The sequence below is a fragment of the Oryza sativa genome, chromosome 4, assembly GCF_034140825.1.
Source record: "Oryza sativa Japonica Group chromosome 4, ASM3414082v1".
NCBI classification, from domain to species: Eukaryota; Viridiplantae; Streptophyta; class Magnoliopsida; order Poales; family Poaceae; genus Oryza; species Oryza sativa.
Genome location: NC_089038.1, coordinates 20,377,666 through 20,395,119, shown reverse-complemented (window position 1 = coordinate 20,395,119; position 17,454 = coordinate 20,377,666). Strand labels below are relative to the sequence as shown.

At 41.8% G+C, this 17,454-nt stretch overlaps 3 protein-coding genes, 1 long non-coding RNA gene and 1 pseudogene across 6 annotated transcripts; 3 read left to right on the top strand and 2 right to left on the bottom strand.

Moving 5' to 3' along the window:
• Positions 1-2,120: 2,120 nt before the first annotated feature.
• LOC9271405 (probable protein phosphatase 2C 39) lies at positions 2,121-6,123 on the top strand. 2 transcript variants are annotated; one of them, NM_001424541.1, is made up of 6 exons: positions 2,121-2,374; positions 2,501-2,662; positions 2,773-2,901; positions 3,693-4,994; positions 5,091-5,355; positions 5,656-6,123. In NM_001424541.1, exons 4-6 carry the CDS (start codon positions 3,825-3,827, stop codon positions 5,781-5,783), a joined length of 1,563 nt encoding a protein of 520 aa, NP_001411470.1. In that variant the 5' UTR covers positions 2,121-2,374; positions 2,501-2,662; positions 2,773-2,901; positions 3,693-3,824; the 3' UTR covers positions 5,784-6,123. The 2 variants fall into 2 exon arrangements, with proteins under 2 accessions (NP_001411470.1, XP_066165308.1); XM_066309211.1 differs by having other exon boundaries at positions 2,208-2,374; positions 2,773-2,904; positions 5,656-6,056.
• Positions 6,124-6,235: 112 nt separating this feature from the next.
• Positions 6,236-6,869, top strand: LOC136356296 (uncharacterized). 2 transcript variants are annotated; one of them, XR_010741010.1, is made up of 4 exons: positions 6,236-6,363; positions 6,445-6,514; positions 6,595-6,665; positions 6,754-6,869. It is a non-coding gene; the product is annotated as an uncharacterized lncRNA (long non-coding RNA). The 2 variants fall into 2 exon arrangements; XR_010741009.1 differs by lacking the exon at positions 6,754-6,869 and having other exon boundaries at positions 6,595-6,729.
• An 859-nt stretch (positions 6,870-7,728) lies between these two features.
• On the bottom strand, positions 7,729-11,567 carry LOC4335739 (uncharacterized protein At1g32220, chloroplastic). Its single transcript, NM_001424538.1, has 7 exons — positions 11,274-11,567; positions 11,083-11,173; positions 10,895-10,983; positions 10,376-10,431; positions 9,620-9,766; positions 8,376-8,501; positions 7,729-8,298 (listed from the first exon to the last, which is right to left on the bottom strand). The coding sequence occupies exons 1-7, from the start codon at positions 11,420-11,422 to the stop codon at positions 8,018-8,020; spliced, it is 939 nt and encodes a 312-aa protein (NP_001411467.1). The 5' UTR covers positions 11,423-11,567; the 3' UTR covers positions 7,729-8,017.
• Positions 11,568-11,816: 249 nt separating this feature from the next.
• On the bottom strand, positions 11,817-17,436 carry LOC4335738 (uncharacterized). Its single transcript, XM_015779944.3, has 12 exons — positions 16,419-17,436; positions 16,185-16,319; positions 15,928-16,072; positions 15,490-15,771; positions 14,996-15,257; positions 14,682-14,848; positions 14,481-14,591; positions 13,514-13,565; positions 13,322-13,431; positions 13,084-13,212; positions 12,696-12,785; positions 11,817-12,606 (listed from the first exon to the last, which is right to left on the bottom strand). The coding sequence occupies exons 1-12, from the start codon at positions 17,408-17,410 to the stop codon at positions 12,046-12,048; spliced, it is 3,036 nt and encodes a 1,011-aa protein (XP_015635430.1). The 5' UTR covers positions 17,411-17,436; the 3' UTR covers positions 11,817-12,045.
• Positions 12,075-14,364, top strand: LOC136356295 (uncharacterized; annotated as a pseudogene).
• Positions 17,437-17,454: the final 18 nt, after the last annotated feature.

The window sequence follows — 17,454 nt, the reverse complement described above, 5'->3', positions numbered from 1 at the left end:
CGTAGTTAATTACATGGGGCGAAACAAAGAAAGGACAGTCCCATTTCAATAGTTGGTTGCTGCCGATTGGAACAGGTGGAATAGCTACATGATGACAGTAACATGGACTCCATGCGGTATAACTTAAGAAACAGAGATGTTTATCAGTTTATGCGAGCTACTCCCCTCAAATACTATGAAAGTAGGCACCGCTTGGTGCTGCTTTTTTCATAAAAAGAACATTTTTTAAATGTAATTTTCGTGAATAGCTAGTCTTGTTTTATAGGTCTTTTTCTTAGCAATCGTGAAAATAAAGCTAGAATAAATAAACCCTAAATTGTAGCAAAATTTAAAATTGGATGCAACTTTTTAGAAGGGCCGAGCAGGCCTTAAAGTACTATTAAATATTAATACATGCCAAAATATATATTGATATTTCCTACGTGAAAAATGGTATTATAATATTTATCGCTAAACATTTCAATGTATTTCGGAAACCGTGTTAAATCCTAAACATGAAGAAATAATAATAAATATATTTATCTATATTTCTACTAAATAGATAGAGATGTGAATGTATTATATCGATCTCCTCATACATGAATAAGAATAATTGCTTGGTCAATAATCCATAGTGGACTAAGTGGACTATTCTAAATGCTCTAGATTCATATAGTACCACATCAGCTCAATATAGAGGCCCCCGCATATCCACAGTGTTAATGCGTTTGACCTTTAGCATAAATCTACAAAAAGTTAGGTTTTCGACCACTTTTTAGGTACAAATTTATTAGAGATGGTTTAAGCTCAACATGAACAATACATTTTTGTTAATCTTAAGGTTATTGATCGTGGTGACACCATCAACCCCCATCGACTGGAAGGGGCAAGTGGCTAACAGGGTTTGCAAAAACGTGTAGCAAGAGGCAAGGGGCAAGTTTTTGAAACCATGTTAACCCTCACGGTAACCGCACGGTTACCGTGATAACCGTCTTACGGTGGGGTAGCGATAACCCCACCTAAAATTGTTTGGTGAATCCTGGTGACTAGTCACATATGCCAAACAAATTGAGTTTTGAATCCTAACTCACTTGCTTAGGTACTACTCCCTCCGTACTCATAAAGGAAGTCGTTTAGGATAATGTTTAAGTCAAACCTTGGGAATATAAATCATGAATAACTCTCGAGTTGTGAGTTTGAAAATATAAAAATTATACGAATAGATTTGTCTTGAAAAATACTTTCATAAAAGTATACATATATCACTTTTCAATAAATATTTTTATAGAAAAAAGAAGTCAAATTTATGTTTTGGAGACCGTGTCGCTGTCCTAAACGACTTCCTTTACGAGTACGGATGGAGTATTATTTAACCAGAGGGGGCAAAAGCACATAAGAACCAATAGAAAATCTATCATAGATCAATCTAGCTTATGTTTGTTCTATTCCTAGTGTCATGCACCCATCGAGGCTTGAACACATAACGTTCCTCCACCTCTAGTTAGGTACTTAGGTGTCACAATTGCAACTTCTCGTCATCTGACCTGATCTTCTCAAGCAAATTTTTGATCAATGAGTCATGTATCTTCCTTATCATAACTCGTGGTGTGTTTTTTATGACTGGAAAAAACTGAAAAAGGAAGCTACTTTAGGGCACGTACAATAGAGACACTCGTACTAGTAATCTCAACCTGCCATATAGGATAATACTACACAAAAACCTACCTACAATAAAAACCACTTCTTACTTTCTTAGTATATTTTATATTTCAGAACTGATAATCTACGTGTCGGCTCTTATGATATTTAATTTATATTATGATATCAATTGGAGTTTGTATTATGGATCCTATAATAACAAAAAAAAAGTACATATATACCCTTAAAAGTTAAAATATAGCGAACCCACCTATCAACTGAGTACCCACGTAAATTTTCACCCCAAGGTTAAAGTGAAAAAAATAAGTAAAAAGGAGAACGCGATCTCTCCTCATCCGCCGCCGCCGCGCCCCAATCCTCCTGTGTCGCTGCGATGGTTAACTACCACTCCGATGTGGAGAGCGAGCGACGCGGTTAGATTCTAAGCCTATCCGGTCCGCGAAAATAGAAAAAAGAGGAGGGAAAGGGAGAATGAATCTGTTGCTTCTCTCTCTCTCTTTTCCACCAGACCAGCTGAGCTGAGCCACCACCTCCTCGATATATTCCCCGCAAGCCCACACCTTCCTCTCAATTTCTCCCATTCTCCACTCCACACCCGTCCCGTCTGCATCTACCCGCCACTTCCTCCTCCTCCTCCGCCTCTCAGCTTCTGCTCTTCCTTGTTCTTTGGCCCGCGAGCTGATATCTGCAGTTTGCAACCGAGAAGAGAAAAAAAACGAACCGGGTTTTTTTTTAGGTAAGCGAATCGCGCTCAGGTTTCGTCTGGTTTTTGCGTTCTGTTGCAGGGGGTGCGCGACCTGTTCTAGTGATCTTCCCTATTTCGCGTGCTGCTTCTTGTTGATCCGTGTTGTGCGCTGCGCAGGTCGGCGGGCGGCTAAAGAAAGAAGGGAGCTTTTTGGGTAAAAATTTAGTCTTGTTTTTTTTTCCTTCGCTGGTTGGGGTTGGGGTTTTCAGGGATGGGGGGAAAGGAGGGGCTGCGTCAACTGGCCCGATTCCCATCGCTCTGAACTTGATGGATGCATCTGTGAGTAATCGTATCGTCTGCGCTGTGCGCATGTTCCTTCTTGTTGATTCTCTTCTATCTGTTTCTTCTTTCTTCTCTTATCTGTGTTGTTCGGGGGGTGTTGTGTGTAGGTGAACGCCAAGAAGATTAGTTTCTGTGGGAACACTGGTCATAGCCGCTGTGGTGAAGTTCATCGACCTGCCTGGCCCTGTCGTATGCGGGATCACTCCTTGAACAGAAGCAACCCCTTCTTACTTCAGGTTGTTGCTACCGGCCTAATCTGTCTCTAATCCCTCCGCTCGAGTTCTGTTGCCGTATGTGGTTCCTTAGTTTCTGTTTCCTGATGAAGTTCTTGATTGATTTGGTGGTGGGAGACAAGAAAATTTTAAGAGTAGATCTCATTGAAATTTATGTTATGTGGGTTGTGTCCTCATTTTTCAAGAACTTTGCAAACTGTGCCTGCCATGTTTGGTAGCTTATGAAAATAAAATTCTGATATGTATAAAATGATGCCGTCTATATTTAACAAGGTACAGTCTTGTATAATTAATCTAAAATTGTTGTTGCAGTCATGTAAAAATTTAGGGGATAATATTACCAGTTGCAAATGTCAAACTACTGGGGCGTCTCATCGATTCCTTCCCTGCTTATATTTTGGATGGAAGGATAGTCAAACTAAGGACTAATAGTATTATGCTCAGGGGCAGTTGACGGAAACCATGTTATTCATCAAAGATTCGAGAAGCAATCTTGTTCACATACCTATCAATTACACCTCCTGTACACAACTCTATCACGTTGGACTAGAAAGCTAGAATACATTATGGAGGAAGTCATTCGACCAATTCTAACTTTACCCCTGTATAATTGAATCTGATCCATTAGATCAAAAGTAATGGATGGCTCATATCCATTATAGGGTACTCTAAAGAAACTATAAATTTTGATGAAATATTTCTTTGTTTGGCAACGCTTTGCCGTCTTTATTCTCTACAGTTCAACCATGCTCAGACCGTACTTATATAAATAATGCTTTGTGTTAAAATTGCAGGTCTGGTTTGCGTTTCCATTTAAGTATAAAAGGACCTGTATTTGGCATGGGCTTTAAGTAGCATTTAAACCTTCAAAGCATAGTTTGACAGCAATATACACTACAATCGGTGTTATACTTCTGTTGAAAAAGATGGTGGATGAGGAACTGTTTGATAAGAGCTCCAATGATCACAGCATCAGTTCTGAGGAAGAAGACATGCTTGTCAGGAGTTATAGCAATCTCAACGTCAGCTTTGGATACCATTGTAATTCTTATCAGTGTTTTTCTCTAGACACTGATGAGTATGACATCTCTCCCAACAAGAGGCTTGAAACTAATACCATGATGACATCACAAAATGGATCCTTCACTTGTTTGTCTGGTGCTGCGATTAGTGCCAATTTCACGCTGGCCAATACAAACATTTGCAAGGGTCTTATCGGGGAAGAAATTTTACCAGAACTAGACTCTCCTAATTCTTTCAGAAAAATTGTTTCATCCCCATCAATGTCAAGATTGGACTTGTTATCCACCTCACAAGGCAGCCCTGTATCGACTGAGAGCTCTATATTTGAAATCAGTAAAAATATCTGGAGGTCCAGTGCCCCAACTACTGTCTCATCCAATTTTCTGACAAGTACAGAGATAAAAATGGCTGGTGGAGCTGCTGGAGAGGATAGAGTCCAAGCTGTGTGCTCTGAGAAGAATGGATGGTTGATTTGTGGAATATATGATGGATTTAATGGACGAGATGCAGCTGACTTTTTGGCAGTAACTTTATATGATAATATAGTATATTACCTATATTTGTTAGAGTGCCGGATTAAACAAGAAAATGGTCTATATGGTTCACCAGAGGGCTCTCTTAATGGTGTTAAAAGTGAGTTAACACTGGCCATGAGATTTGCAGAAAATGAAGATGTGAAATTTTCTGAAACATTTCGAGCTGGTGTGCTTAAGTGCCTCACTACTGCTGTTGAGCAAGCTGAAAATGACTTTTTATGCATGGTTGAACAAGAGATGGACGATAGACCAGATTTAGTATCAGTTGGGTCTTGTGTTCTGGTTGTGCTTCTACATGGAACAGATTTGTGCATCTTAAATCTTGGGGATAGTAGAGCTGTGCTTGCTTCAGTGCCGTCTTCAGGAATGGATAAATTGAAGGCTGTTCAATTGACTGAGATCCACTCACTTGAAAATCCATTGGAGTACCAAAAACTTTTAGCTGATCATCCTAATGAGCCATCAGTTGTGATGGGTAACAAAATAAAGGGGAAGCTGAAGGTTACTCGTGCTTTTGGAGTTGGCTATCTAAAACAGGTAACGTACTATAATTTTGTTTGGGAAGAAAGAGCATTAATGCATCTCTGTTCTTATGATTTTACTAATACACATGCTTTACATGTCAATTTGCAGAAGAAGTTGAACGATGCACTCATGGGAATTCTCCGAGTTCGTAATTTGTGCAGCCCGCCTTATGTGTACACAAATCCTCACACAGTTAGTCATAAAGTCACAGAGGATGATTTGTTTGTTGTGCTTGGTAGTGATGGCTTATTTGATTTCTTCAGCAATGACGAAGTTGTTCAGTTGGTTTATCAATTTATGCATGATAATCCAATTGGTGATCCTGCAAAGTATCTCATTGAGCAACTTTTACTTAAAGCAGCGAAGGAAGCAGGTATCATCCGAAATATATTATCAGTTTTATAATTTTAGTATTAAAATATGAAATAGTTAGCATTAAGATTCTTTTGCGCTGAAATGCATATTCCATATTATTACACCCTTAGACTTAATTAATTAAGCTCTATAGTATCTTGTAGATGCAGGGACAGTTAATAATCTCTTTTGAAAGAAATTACACCTTTGATGATTTTTATATTTTGCATAATTAGCATCATTGCTCCATTTTTGGAGTTATGTTGATATCAGGGACTTAACTAACTCTTCACCTTTTGTTCTTCCTATGTTGTGCCAGCTTTAACAGCTGAAGAATTGATGAGGATACCTGTTGGGAGCAGGAGAAAGTACCACGATGATGTTACCATCATTGTTATCATCCTTGGAAATGCTCAAAGGACAATGACAGCGTCAACTTCACTCTGAAGATGCAGAATTCATGCAACAAGCTTATCAACTGGTAAAAAGTTTTGCGGATGTTCGCATATGAATGTGTTTTAGGAATCTCGTGTGATAGTTAATAAACGAAATGATGTGTATATATCCATCTGGAGTTTTGGGAGTGACCAGCCCTTTTGTTAGATCAAAAGGTGGACGGCAAATTTGTTTGTCATAATTTTGCACATGACTTAAACACTGATGCTCTTCTGTGGCATTACAATCAGAAGAGCAGAATGGAATAGTCTGAAGCTTTCATTAGCTCATGTTGTTATAATTGTTCCTTGTTTTTTTTAAAAAAAAAAAAACTGTTAGCAATCCAAGTATGAGCCATGGTGTGGGATTGCCTGTTTTCTCTTGTTATTAATCTGAAGATATTATAGATATGTGGAGATGATCCATGGAAAGGCCACTCCCAGAACAAATGGAGGACTTGCAAAGTTGCAAGTACTACCAATCAAGTAGCATACCAAATCTGAAGAAGGCCATGTGGCAATCTGAAGAAGATATCATGTGGTGGATGATGAATCTTGGTCACATCACACATAACAAATTTCACAGATCTCTGGTATCAATTTTGTGATTCCTGAATCCTGATCCACCAATTCCATGTCGCCGCAAGCAAGCAGCTACCTGTTTTCTTTTGCAGGGATAGTGACCGGGAGAGCTATAGGTTGGTCCAACCTGGAACACACCGTTTGTCCTATTCACCTACCCATGTACACCACGAATCCCTGAGTTTTAACACATCACTCATGACAACGATGTCTTAATTAAACCTAAAACCACACCATCACAGGAGCAACAGACAAAGGACAGCAAGCATTCTATAACACAAAAGACCAAGGAATGGCCATAGGAATTGGCATTGTGAAGTCCTCTCTTTTAACCATTTCTCCACCAAGCATGAAGCAATTCGGCCATGCCATAATAATACAGGCTTTTTTTTTTTTTGCAGCGTTGGCATAGACTAATAGCAGGCTGCGCTTTGTAAAAATGGTTAAAGGTTAAAGCGACCGATGATGGCGACCTCCTCCTCTCTTTGACACCCATATAAACATGCAGTTTTCTTCAGTGTAACTCTCACTTCTTCATCTGAGTTTGTGTCAAGTACTGTCGATCTAATGTGAAGTTTCTTTCGGTTTCGAGGTTAGTTTGTACTTTGTAGTAGTTAGTTTTGGTAGAGTTCTGGGAGAGGATGGAGGTATTCATCCACGAGGACTACGTGAACAAGCGCAACGAGGTGAGGAGGGAGCAGAGGAGGAAGCAGCTGCAGATGGAGCAGGCGCTCGCCGGCGTGTCTCCGCCGGCGCCGGAGCCCCGGGAGAGCCCGAGAGTGCCGGCGCAGTGCCTGACACTGACCGGCGGGCCGTCGACCACAGTCGGGTCACCGACGGCGAGCGCGACGGCGGCGGAAGCTGCCGAGACGGTGGGTCACCGTCTCTTTGACTGCCTCAAGCCGTACTAGCCTATGTCTATGTTACATGTGCAACAGTGCAAGTGAATAAAGATGGATTTTATGGTGAAAATTCAGTGGATCTACTTACGCAGCCTTGACTGCTGCACAGGACAAATTCCAACGGTTTACATTTTAGGACCAAATTGATCTATCACATGAACATGTAACATTGGTGTATCATTGAAATGACCAAAAAAAATCAACAGCATTTGTTACATGGTGCTTGTTTGAGTATTTTTCATTTAATTACATGTGTATATTTAGTTGTGCTTGTTGCTCAGAAGAGCACTCGGCACAGTCGAGTGATAAGTTAACAAGTTCACTCACACTTAACACAAAACCTATCTAAAAAAATCATAGAACACCATATCTAGGGGCACTCGTAACACAAAACCTATCTAAATTTTTTTTTACTGTCCATGTTAAGCATATGAGCATATGGATATGGTGTCAACCTGAATACGGGGTTAGGTTCAGAGAATCAGTGATTACTTCCACCTTAAACAAGTACTCCAGAAGAACATTCATTTGGCAATGCATCTCGTAAGAAATGAAGCGCATTGGCCTTTGCCATCAAAGCCCATTCTTCCTCTCTGCTTGGAGGGAACAAGCACCACATTCATACACTGTACAAAGTTTTGAATTTAACTTTAACCATTGAATGTATGATCTAAGACTGCAAGAGTGCAAGACAGAACAGGGATATCTCTTAATAAGGAGCCGCATGTTTGAATCTTCCATCTTGGCAATAAAGACTCCCAGTTTACACTCTTACTTTCGCCGCGGCTTCCTTGATTTGCTCAATCGTGAAGACACCAAAGAAGCTGTCATCTATAACTCCATTGATCACAGCATAGGCAACATCATCCACACTCACTGGGGGTGCAAGGAGTAAGTCAGAAGCTGGCAATGAACTCAGCGGTTTTGTGAAATTTTCAACAGAGGAAAGTAGCTTTTCTAATGGTTGTCCTACAACATCGAGTGGTATCTCAAAACCATCTACTTTCCTTTTACCATAAATGAAACCAGGCCTCAGTACAACACCTGATTAAAAAAATATAGATTAGAAACATGACAAAAATGTAAAGTGAGTTTTTTTGGAGGCATAAATATAGTCTAACCTGAGGTTGGGTATTTGGAGAGGACTTCAGATTCAGCCTTTCTCTTACCAGTGAAGTAACCCGAGTTAAGAAGAAAGGATGGAAGATTGTAATCATGAACAGAAATTAAAATGAATTTGGGGATTCCTGCAGAAGAATACACCAAAGAAGCTATGTTACATTATTTTATCCGTTTCAATAAAAAAGGAAAGAGTAGGTTAACGAGACAGTGGCACAGTTGTACGAGGGATAAGTTCCAGCTGTTTGAGGTATTTAATCTGTCATAGTAATCAGTACAACAAATTTCCTAGCAAAATTCATTTATTTCACAACGCGTGCCAGACTACCTTCAAGTTTCAGGCTTACAAATTTATATAATTTAAACTACAATAAAATCAAAGCATGTGTCAGCTTTACAGTAATTAGAAACTTGGTAAATTGCAAAACTAAGTAAAAGTAGGAGCCTATACTTTATAATAGGGTGGGTACATTTGCTGCAATTTTCTCTCTAGATTCTCATAATGATAGTACCAACATAGAGTAATTCATTTTGATTTGTTGACACCTCGTAGACACATTACAGTGAGTTGTCAAGTGTGGTACTTATCAGAGCATTTGAGTGAATATTTTGAGTTAAAAAATCCAGTTGGTTTGATTTGCATCATACAGCACAATATACTACCCCTTCAGTCAATTTTTACACCCTTCAGTCAATTTTTACAAGGCATATTTTCTGATTTGACCCATGCATAGATTAAGAAATTTGTGAGATTGAGAAGATTATAGAAGAGAATGACTAATGTATCATTAGGTTCTTTCGAAAAATAAGACAATCTTTTATGTGGTTAGTCCTGGTATTTTTTTACAGAACAGAACGAAATAAATAATAGTAGAAGAGAATAGCAACAAAATACATGAACAGATTATAATTTGCAGATGATTGCAAAACAAAGAACCCTCAAAAAAGGGTAATTTTACTATCACTGAAAACGTACCAGGAGGTACTACATTTTCTAGTGTAGAATTTGGTATCTCCAATTACTTAGTACTTCAAGTTACTAAAAAAATTAGAGTAGAATTTAGGTACCTCGAGGTACTTTATCAATGACTGTAAAATTTCTCCTTATAAAATTCGAAGGAAAGAGTATCTTTCAGTGTGACTGCTCAAAGAAACTTAGGTTAAGCATGGAATTGCATAATATGCACCTGATGTCATATGCATATGCAAACAAATTGGCACACCACTGTCATAATGCGGTACTTACCAAATTCTTTTGCAGCATCTACTGCTGTTACATTTGCCTCACCGTTTATCCTTTTCATCTGTTCTTCATTACCGAATCCTCCAAGGGTAGACACAACAGCAGTGGCACCAACTAACACTTCATCCCATCTTGCATAGAAAACATCTCCTGCAACATAGTAAGATGCTTAAATGAACAGAGCAGCAAAAAATAAACACAGTATATAAATCACACTCTTGGAAATCCAATATAGTCATCTGACTAAGTCACAGGAACAAGATGGTAAGGTGGAATTACTGAGGCCATAAATCAAGTTTGGTCTCTGTGAGAATAATGTTAAATCCAGTAATCATGGCCAAAACAAAGAGGCAATGATAAGTACTTAGGTGCAGAGTTGTTTCCAAACAAACAATATATGCATCTATCAGAACTCAGCAACAAGCAGAAAGAAATACTGTAGACATGCCATCGGCCAACAAAGCGAAAGGTAAAAAGAATGGCGTAATCATAAAGTTAGTAAAGTACCACAGATTCTGTTACACATAATGTACATATTTCTGTAAAAGTATTATCTCTGGATAAAATCTGGTGATTGGCATTCTTCCTGTAAGTTGCGCTATAATCTACTTGATAAAGCCATTATTTGCAGGTCAAAGCATCATGACATGTAGCATATCCAGTTTCGATCAACAACAAAACACTACTAGGCTTGGAGAGTGAACTTATGTTAGTAAGCTGGATCCAGTAACCCAGAAGATTTACATAACTAAAGCATACCTGCTAGCCAAGTAACTTGATCAACCCAAGGATCAGAGTAAGATGGTCTCCCTGACCTGCCATGAACACACACTGTGAAGCAAATGTGACAGAACGCAGATTTGGTAGTCAGATATATAGTATATACATGTTCTCTTTTTTTTCTCGGACTCACACCAATTTTCAAAGCTTTGTCTAACCCCCCTGATGCCAATAATCATACCCTCAATAAAAAATGTGTATACAAAACTATGGTTTGTGCTGAGTATGAAGACTTTAGGAGCTCACACTGGACAGCCTACCCAAGAGTCAAGAAGTCATGCAAGAAAGACCTTCAGAAAGTTAACACTGCGAGACCAAGTTGGTTGATCCGATTACGAAAATAAGCAAGCTAAGGTGCGAAATGTGAGGTAATAAGACTAGACTGGAAGCTATTGGAAACATATAGGAACATGATGAAAAAAATTGCATTTCTCAGTAGTGATGACCTACACAACATATGGTGATTGGTTCAAGGTATACGAGAAAAGGTTGTGGTACCTGCTGAGGCTCACAACCTCAATACCCTTAGAGACAGCAGCTTTGCAGATAGCAGAGCCAACGAATCCACTCCCTCCCAACACCACAATCTGCAAGACATCGAGAAACGCTTCAGAATGTTGGGGGAGGGAGTAAAACGGCACTACCTAACAAGCAAGATATAGAATTTCAGCTGCTCAGGTTCATGCCTTCTCGGTTTTCACATCGGCAACGACGTCAATCGGAGTGGAGTAGTCTTCTCTAATATCAGACGCAGCGAAATTCCGCTTGGTCACCAGCCTGCGGCATCAAAGAGAAACCCGCGTCACTGTAAACTCTAGCCCAAATTTCGCAGTGAGCCAGTGAACAAGGAGACAGAGGGAGAAGGTGGGGGGGTTACCTGGAGAATGGGGCTCGGGAGGCGGTGGCTGGAGCCACGCGGAGCGCCGCGGAAGCTACAGCCGGGGCGCACCGGCGAGGCGGGAGGGACGGGTACGTGCTCGGGCTCGACGGCGCCGGCGGCCGGGCGAGCAGCGGCGAGGGGGACATGTCACTCAGAGTAAACAGGTGGAGGTGCTCCGGCGGGGGGGCTCCTCCTCTGCGCGTGAGGGTGCGGCGGCGAGCGGCGGCGGCGGCGCGTCCCGCGTGGGCGGTGGTTTTCCACCTTTTTCCTGCGGCGCGCGGCTGTGAGTGTGGGGTTGGAGGCTTAGCCCCTCTCTGGCTGCCACGTCGCCTGCTTGTGTGTTTCCTGTGGCTGTGGCGTGTGGCCTCTGGTGTGGCGTGGGGATTGACACGGTGGATTTTATTTTTATTTTTTTGGGGTGGTGAACACAAGTTCCAGGCGAAGCATCCACACCGTCCAGAACTGTTTGGACGGTTGTGATTCTTCTGTGGTGTAAAACATGTACCCCCTAGCACTAGCAGACTGATTCAGAATTTCAGATTAGAGCTCAATAAAAGTTTTTGAAATAAACTTCAACTATATACGCTGTGAAGTTCAAGTATAGATGTATTGAGATACTTACAAGAAAGATTGACAACGAATGCATACTACACATTGTAAAATACAATTCTAACAAATCACAATCGAATCAAATATCTTCAGTAAGAAAGAATCGTCAGATCTCGTGCGGCTGCCTGCACTTGAAATCAGATGCGATGACAGGAACTTGTCATCCGAAACATCTGGACTTCAACTTCACTGGCCAGCCTGGTCTTTGTGAAGAGTCTACTTGCTCCCACAGCGTCTCTGCGTAGATCTTCTCCTCTTCCTTCTCTTCAGGGGAGCAATCAGACAGCTCAATCACATGCTCATCATCTTCATCAGGTATATCCTCGTCTGTATCCTGTGACAAGTCCAGTACTAAATCGTTACTCTGCAGAATTCTAGCTTCAGCCATGGCCTCTCGCATGGCTAACGATGTCGCAGGCCTATCGCCCAGCTTATATTGCGGTGGAGGGACGACGAATGGCAGGACAATGTCATTGATCTCGTGCCTCCTTCCACTGATCTGCTTTGACATGGCAGATGGTGGAATAATGAGGATGATGCCGAGCTCATAGTTGCAAATGTGTAGCCTCGGACCAGAAGAAACGGCTCTGGCTTCAGTAGGATTTGCTTTTGGTGGAGGAAGTTGTTGTCCCCAGGCTGCTGGACTGAAATTGTGAGACCCACAGTAAGTCCAGCCGAATGAGTGTCTGCCTAGACGAGACTCGAAGCGTCTCTGGGCAACCTGTCATGAACTCATGATTTAACATGTCACTAAACAATGTTGCAAAGTATAAACCATGATATTCCCCCAAGATATGTATAACATCGTACCTTGACATGCATAGGATGCCCTATCCTCTCGTATGGATGTGGGATTGCGTCACGAAATATGCCAGTAGATCTCAGTCTTTGCCATGTTCTCTGCCAAAAGGAAAGAGTTACTCCCACTGCAACACAGCAGCTGTGAATGTATCCCCTGAATTAGCAATATGCTTAACGTCGCTTCTCTAAACAGATCAATATAGTTGCTTATCCCGATATGCATAACATCTTAATTCACTGAACTAAAGCACACAAGGATAGTATGCAGCTTTAGGCACAAAATGGAAAAGAAGACTTGGCTACAACCTTACAAGCACATCAAGTATAACGCACATACAATATGATCTCTCTTATTGGTAAAATATGCAAATAGTAAGTTACAAGAAGAGAAATCTACCTCAGGAAGAGAAAGCAAATGCCTGGATAACTGAATTCCACAAGCCCCATTTTTCACTCTGTCAATTGTTGGAAACAACAAATTGATAGATGGCTTCTTTAGCTCATGGTTTGCTGTCCAGCAACCCCACTAGGACAACCAATGAAAATTGGTAAAAGTTATGTGCGTGAAGAATTGGTCAAAAAAGGGCAGGGGTTTATTAGAATAGGGGATGCTTCAATAAACAGTTAAAATTTACCTCTGGATCAGACTCTTCGGAGTCCAAATCCTGATTACATCGTTTACCAGCTGCTGAAGCAAAGCTTGCAATGAATTGTGGATTAATTGAAGTCCCAATGGATGAAGCACCTACAAATATTTTAAATCTGAAGTAAGGAATCCCTGAATATGACAATTGATTCCAGCTAAGAAAAAAAAATGTTTTACTCACTGTAGAAAAAATCAGTCTCAAGTGTTTCAGGCCATTTGAAATGTGACAACACCTGTTTGAACCAATGGAAAATACAGTTGACACTCGATTAATGCAAGTAAATAGAACAGGCGGTATGGATTATCTCACAATAGAGCTAGCAATTAGTATGAATTTGGATTATCCCAATCACCTTCAAACTACTGCTAGTGGTCTTTTTTTTTCAGGCTCAGTACAAAGCTAGGGAGGTTAACAACAAAAAAATTCTATGAGGCACGACTGCCCCCTGGTTTGCATTCGCCTAATTGGGAACTAATTTGGAATTGCAGAGCTCCTCTCAAAGTTAAACTTTTCGCATGGTTACTAGTCCGCAATCGTCTGTCCACAAAGGGAAATTTGCTGAAGAAAACCATTGTTCAGGACGGAAAATGTGACATCTGCAATCAGGAGGAAGAAACAGCTAATCATATGTGCTTTTCATGTCCGTTCGCTCAAGCTTTCTGGGCGATGATTAACGTTCAACCGCAAGTTCAAGACGTTAGGCACTTCCATCGTTTGGGCCCAAGTTCAAGAGTGCCGGCGCTTCACTGCCAGGTTTTCTTCCTGCTTTGCATGTGGGCTATTTGGAACCACCGACATGACGTCGTTTTCAGCGAGAAAAGCCCCTCCATCTGATCCTGCCTGCAACGTTGCATAAGCGAGGCAGCTCTTTGGGCGGAGAACTTAAAGGATGAAGATCGTTATGTAATATCTGTTTGGAAACAAATTTTCTCCTCCCCCTTACAATCTCTCAATTTATTGTAATGAACTTATTTCCTCTTAATGCAATGACAAATTCAGGTGGGGAATCTCTCCCCCCCCGGTGATTTAGTCAAAAAAAAAAACAAATAATATGGTAGAATAATCATCTCAAAGAACTGTAATTCAGTTTACGCATAGCATAATTTATCAAATCAAGGTCATATATTGCCCATATAAAATTGCAAACCTCTTCTAATCGCCAAAGTCCAAGGGACCGCTTTAAGGATGCTACTAATGAGCACAGAAGAGGAAAATGTTCATCCTGGATCAGTCTTGAAATTTGAGAAAACTCTGGACCCTGAATTTTATGACTGTAAGATATGCATGGACAATTTCACAGTAGTACTCTTGACTTATGAAAAGGCATCCGTAAGAATCTTTTACATACCTTTGATACATAGAGAAGCAACTGCACTTTTGTGTTAGTTGCTCCATATGCAGCTTCCAGGGCTTCTCTGGGGTAGATAAATCCAGAAAATGTGAAGAACCCCAAGTCACTGAGGGGAGATACCCACTTTGCAACCTCTCTAGGCAGGAAACCAAGATGGACTGAATCTATTTCAGGGCATTGGACATGGTTATTTGCTACCATAACAGAAAATCCCAAGTATTTGTTTGCCACATGAACCATGCAACACAATATTTTTGGAGGTGAGTTTGTTTAGCAAAAGATGTAAACCTTGAGGTGTACATAGTACATACCTTCCTCGGTAAATTTATCCAGATCAGCAACTAGGACACTCACAGCATTAGCATCTGCAGGTATATTTGTATTCCTCTTCAAGATCACTTCTGTAGTTCCATGCATGTTCACATGGCATTTACTAAGAAGTACAGACAGGGCTTTCAGTTTAGAACCAGCATCAGATGGTATATGAAACCGATGGGACAGACCAACTACGGATGTTTGGACAGAACCAAGAAACATCCTATGTGCCGATTTGGTGTGTAATATCTGTTTTCTCTGCATAAATAATGGATAGTGGCTAGTAAGATAATAGGGCTGGATTAGAACTATTTCAAGAAAGAACAGCAGTAGTGTCTAGTTTAGATTAGGAATATAATCCACTTAGCCATAGTATATTTGCCTGATAATCTTTGCAAATTATAGTTAGTAACTTAGTATGTTAAGATGCTTAGTGAAATGGCTTCAGTAAAAGGAGGGAACAACAAATGCTATCTGAAATAAGACTTACTGAAAGGCAATAATTGGACTCCAGATAGTGAGGATTGCGTGCATATATCCCTGGAACGGAAGCAATGAGGTATCCAGCAGCTCCTTCAAAATTATACTTGGCTATCTCATTTATCCAATATGATTGGCTAGGAACTTCATTGATAAGGAATGCTATGAATGAAACTAATTGAGTAGCGAAATCTGATTTTGATTCCTCAACTTTACTAAAAAGAGCTGAATAATCTGTGGATGTCCTACAAGGGAAATCTTGCCACCACACCGTGTTTGTTATGAGATGCCACTGCACAAAGCATAATTTACTTTCACCGAGAATAACAGCAGAAATCACCACAAACAGAACAAACAATTAAAGAGTGCATCAGAAATGCAGAACCTGCCTAGGTGCGAACTGAATTCTAGTAACAAGCACATTCATGGAGTACAGAAAGATACCGACCTGCCTAGGTACTAAGTTAGCTGAAGTGACAATGACACGCATGCTGTCTTTCCTCTGTAGCACTAAGAGCTTTGGATGGTGGCATGCCACTCCTTGCTTCTTCCTATCCTTTCCAAATGCTATCTCCTCTGGGAATTGGGGGTAACTTGAGGGGAAAATTAACATTAGCATCAGTGTTTCATTATCATGCATGTTTCGCAGAAGCATGAGATATATATACAGACAACTACTGAACAAAACACAAGGTTGCTACTTACACTAATAGTAGGTTAGGATAACTTCCGAAAGGGGCAGCGGTTCTACTTTCGCGACTCGCACTCCAGCACCTCTCCTTGTTGTGGCATGCTATCGTCACCGGCAGGTTCTGTGGAACCTTACAGTAATCCAGAAACCTTAGGCCATACACAAATTTGTATTCCCATCAATAATTCAATCATATATCTCTCAATGTTGCAAGCAAAGGAAGATATACAAGCAGAGAGAAGACGCACCAGGAAACATCGGAGGTGAATGTTGCGATAAATACTCGCTCCAAGCTATCCATGGGATGCAGAAGCTGTGGAAGTGTCACTCCACTCCGTTGCTCCACCCTCATATCAGACCCAATACCAATGAGGCGATTCAGGAAGAATGTGCTCCCATCTGAATAGCAACCCTCATTCTCATTGTGCTGCTGCTCTGTGTTCTCATTGCTGTATTCCTTCTGCTCTGTATTGCCATCGCAGGACCCCTTGCTCCGTTGAATCAATTCATCAGTTTCATTTTTTGCAATTGCTGAATCAGTGCAGTGCTCCAATTTCCCCTGGCCAAGATTACAGTCTTCTCGCAGTAAACCCTCCACGGCAACAGGGTCAATTGGAGCATTCAGGTTCAGGGGCAAGAAAACATCTTCTTCTCTCGCCTTTTTCACCCTAACATCATCGCTGCCGTTCTCCACACAATGTGAATCCCTCAAGAAAGAGAGAGGATCATGACTCTCCGAGATCGCCCTCAGCCGCTTCCGGAGCGACTCGGCCCGCAGCACAAGAACCTCCCCGCAGGGCTCCGCCGCCGCCAATTTGGGCCGTTCGCAGGAGACGAATTTCTCCACCAAGAATCCATACCTGGTGCCACGGCGGAGTAGCGAGACCTCGTCGCCGACGGCCAGATCGGCCGGGCACCCACCGCGGAGGAGGGGCCGGCCGTTGACGCGCACGGCGTCGGCGCTGGAGGAGCGGTGGGTGAGGCGGAGGGCGCAGCCCGATGTGCTGAGGAGGAGGGCCCGCCGTCGCCGGCCGTGGCGGCGGCGAGGGGAGGCGAGGAGGCGGAGGCGGGGGCCGCGGCGGCGGGAGAGGGAGAGGGAGTAGAGGCGGTCGGAGCGGAGGAGGAGGAGGAGTGGCGCGGCGGGGCAGAGGAGGCGGAGGTGGAAGTAGCCCAGGCCTCCGCCGGAAGTGGAGGGGTGGTGGTCGTCGTGGCGGTTCTCCGGCGGCGGCTCCGCCTCCATGGGAAGGGAGGGGAGGAGGAGATGACGGCGAGGGCGGGAATTGG